This window comes from Photinus pyralis, unplaced genomic scaffold (assembly GCF_008802855.1).
Source record: "Photinus pyralis isolate 1611_PpyrPB1 unplaced genomic scaffold, Ppyr1.3 Ppyr1.4_unclustered_Scaffold434, whole genome shotgun sequence".
NCBI lineage: Eukaryota > Metazoa > Arthropoda > Insecta > Coleoptera > Lampyridae > Photinus > Photinus pyralis.
In genome coordinates this window covers 1-2,994 of record NW_022171563.1, presented here as the reverse complement: position 1 = coordinate 2,994, position 2,994 = coordinate 1, and the positions used below count along the sequence as shown (strand labels likewise).

The 2,994-nt window shown below is 35.5% G+C and overlaps 1 protein-coding gene across 1 annotated transcript; it reads left to right on the top strand.

Annotated features, from left to right (window-relative positions):
- The first annotated feature begins 307 nt into the window (after positions 1-307).
- On the top strand, positions 308-2,001 carry LOC116182224 (mitochondrial import inner membrane translocase subunit TIM50-C-like). Its single transcript, XM_031502745.1, has 6 exons — positions 308-531; positions 582-862; positions 908-1,061; positions 1,113-1,315; positions 1,361-1,484; positions 1,528-2,001. Exons 1-6 carry the CDS (start codon positions 390-392, stop codon positions 1,716-1,718), a joined length of 1,095 nt encoding a protein of 364 aa, XP_031358605.1. The 5' UTR covers positions 308-389; the 3' UTR covers positions 1,719-2,001.
- The last annotated feature ends 993 nt before the right edge of the window (positions 2,002-2,994 follow it).

Genomic DNA, 2,994 nt, shown 5'->3' with positions numbered 1-2,994 from the left:
AAGCATTTATGCTCTCTGTATAGTTCAACTAGCGTAAAAGTTTTTTTTTCACTGAATTTACGTGCCATTTTATGAAAAAATAAAAATAAACAATACGCCAATGATAAGCCTTCGTATGTAGATTATGACGGCAAAACAGCCAAAGACAGCGACTGACGCCAACGTGTTTAGACGTTGCCTGCAAAACTGGTGATGGTGTACGGGGGAAGGGGTTGGCACACTGTGTATAATCAGTGGTACAGTATTGATGGGTGGACACGGGCCTTTATCGAGTGCTAAAGCGGATAACTTCATGTGGAATCTAACAAATGTCAAATGTGTCATAACCATGCTCTTTGCTATGCAATTTTAAATTATTTTTTGCAATTTCCTTTGACCGTAATTTAAAAATGTTTGTTCGTTCGAGATGTTTTAATCTTTTAAATAACGCTTTTAAAGTACATAGGCGATTATACATAACAGTCACATCGAAACATAAATATGTACAGGCAGCAAATCTTAATTCACCAAAAGTAGTGTCCTTCTCTGATGGTAGGTTACCGGTATTTAAAGGTACGCTTTACAATTTAGTTGGTGAATAGAAAAGAAATTGGATGAAACCTCAAAATTGCCACTGTCAAGCTTTCTTGCGAAAAATGAGGAGGAAACGCAACGTTCACGTGAAGCATCCTGGCGTACGATGAAGTACACTTTTATTATTTTTGGAGGATCAATGTCGGCACTGGCCCTATATATCTTATTTGAATTAGGAAAAGCTCCGACCGACGAGTATGGCCATCCCGTCATGGATGAGTATAGTCACATGCCCACCGTAAAACAATACCTATATAGAACAATAAGTAAACTCGATTACTATAACAAAGTAAGTAATGCGATGTGTAACAATAAATGGCCACGGATGTTTTAGCTTATTAAAGAACCATCACGTGAAAAATTGCTTCCTGATCCAGTTAAATATCCGTACTATCAGCCAACTTATACATTAGTTCTTGAATTAACAGATGTTTTGGTTCATCCTGATTGGACTTATAAAACAGGATGGCGTTTTAAGAAACGTCCAGGTAATTATACGTCGACGTCCAAGCATTCCACTCTTCAAATTGAATTTTAAGGTATTGACAATTTCTTGGAAAGCTTAAGTGGGCTATACGAGATTGTGATATTCACAGCGGAGCAAGGAATGACTGTATTTCCAATAATTGAAGCTCTCGATCCCAAAAATTTAATATCCTACAAGCTGGTGCGTGATGCTACTCATTTCGTTGACGGTCATCATGTAAAAAATTTAGATAAGTTGAATCGGGATTTAAGCAAAGTACGCTTTTGTTTTGAAACTGGCAAATTCACAATTGTCTTCCAGGTGATTGTCATTGATTGGAATCCTCAGTCGGTAAAATTCCATCCGGAAAATATATTCCACGTACAACGATGGATGGGAAATAACGAGGATACTACACTAATAGACTTGACTGCATTTTTAGAAAGTACGATCGCTTAATTTTGCTAAAATGTAAATTGGTTTTTTAGCTGTTGCACATTCAGATGTATCAGATGTGCGAGAAGTATTAAGGTATTATAGTGAGTTTGATGATCCATTGACGACATTTAGGATCAAACAAAGAGAGTTAGCAGAACTGCAAGATGCCAAAGCAAAAGTTCAAGATGTGGATAGTCCGTTGAAACGTTTAGGACGAGGTTTATTTGGTAAAAGCTTCTGAATCTCCCTCAGATTGCAAAGTGATGCCTTCATAAATATCCAAATTTGTGTGAAAAAATAAAATGTTTTTATTAATCTTATGGGGTGTGTGGGAATAGTACCAAGTAATTGACTGTATCAGTTTCCCTTGATTATGAACAAATTTTTTATAACTACAATTGTACTGCTTGCGTTTGAAGCTAATTTTGGGTATTTAGGAAGATTTGGATATAAAGAAATGTAGCTACATCTTGCATTTCATGTTCCACCTGTAAACACTTGATCGAATAAAGTTATGTTTTTTCTATTGTATTTTGATTCAGTCATTCGCGAATTTAGAGTAGCTCTCATGAAGCTGGCAAAATAGACAGTTGGATAATTTTATTGTATTTTTATTCTTGTTCTACAAAATAAAAATTCGTCAAAGTAAATGTAGCCGTCGACAGTTTTGTCCGAATTAACTGAAATAGGCAAATTTGTATGGGAGGTAAATATGCACCAAAGGACGTATTCTTTGATTTTGGTGATTTTCAGTATCACCAGAAAACTGAAATTCATTTGAATACAATGACACCTCATGTGTCAACTTTTGACATTTTAATCTAGCTAGAGTACCATGACTATGTTAAATCAGTCAATTTTTAGATGAGGAAGGCTTAGAAAAATCGATTTCATTACGTTTTGTCTTTTAGCCTTTGCATACAAAATTACTGGCACGTAAGAAGTCCAAAGATCACACATGTACACTATTCATATACCTAGGTACAGTGTAGAATCCAAAACGATTCGTACTTTTTCGATTAGAGCTTTCAATCAAAAGTTATGGACAAAAAACCAATTTCGAAAGAAAATTCAAAGGGCTGTAACTTTTGAACTAGTAGCCCAAGCTTGGAACTGTTTGAAATTATGGATTCTACAGGCCACATTCTATAAAACAATTTTTTCCCCGGGTCGATCTGAGACAATTTTTTTTGAGGGCCTCAAAAAAAGGCAGTGTACAACCTTCCTTTTTTTACCAAAAATCAACTGCACCAAAATTTCTCGGGAAAAAACTTTTTCTTATTAATTTGGGTGCGTAGAATCCAAAACGATTCGTACTTTTTCGATTAGACGTCTCCATCAAAAGTTATGGGCAAAAAACCAATTTCGACAAAAAATTCAAAGGGCTGTAACTTTTGATCTAGTAGTCCGATCTTGGAACTGTTTGGAATTATGGATTCTACAGGCCACATTCTATAAGAAAATATTTTTTTCCGGTCGATCTGAGACAATTTTTTTTTCTGGGCAAAAAAGGCAGT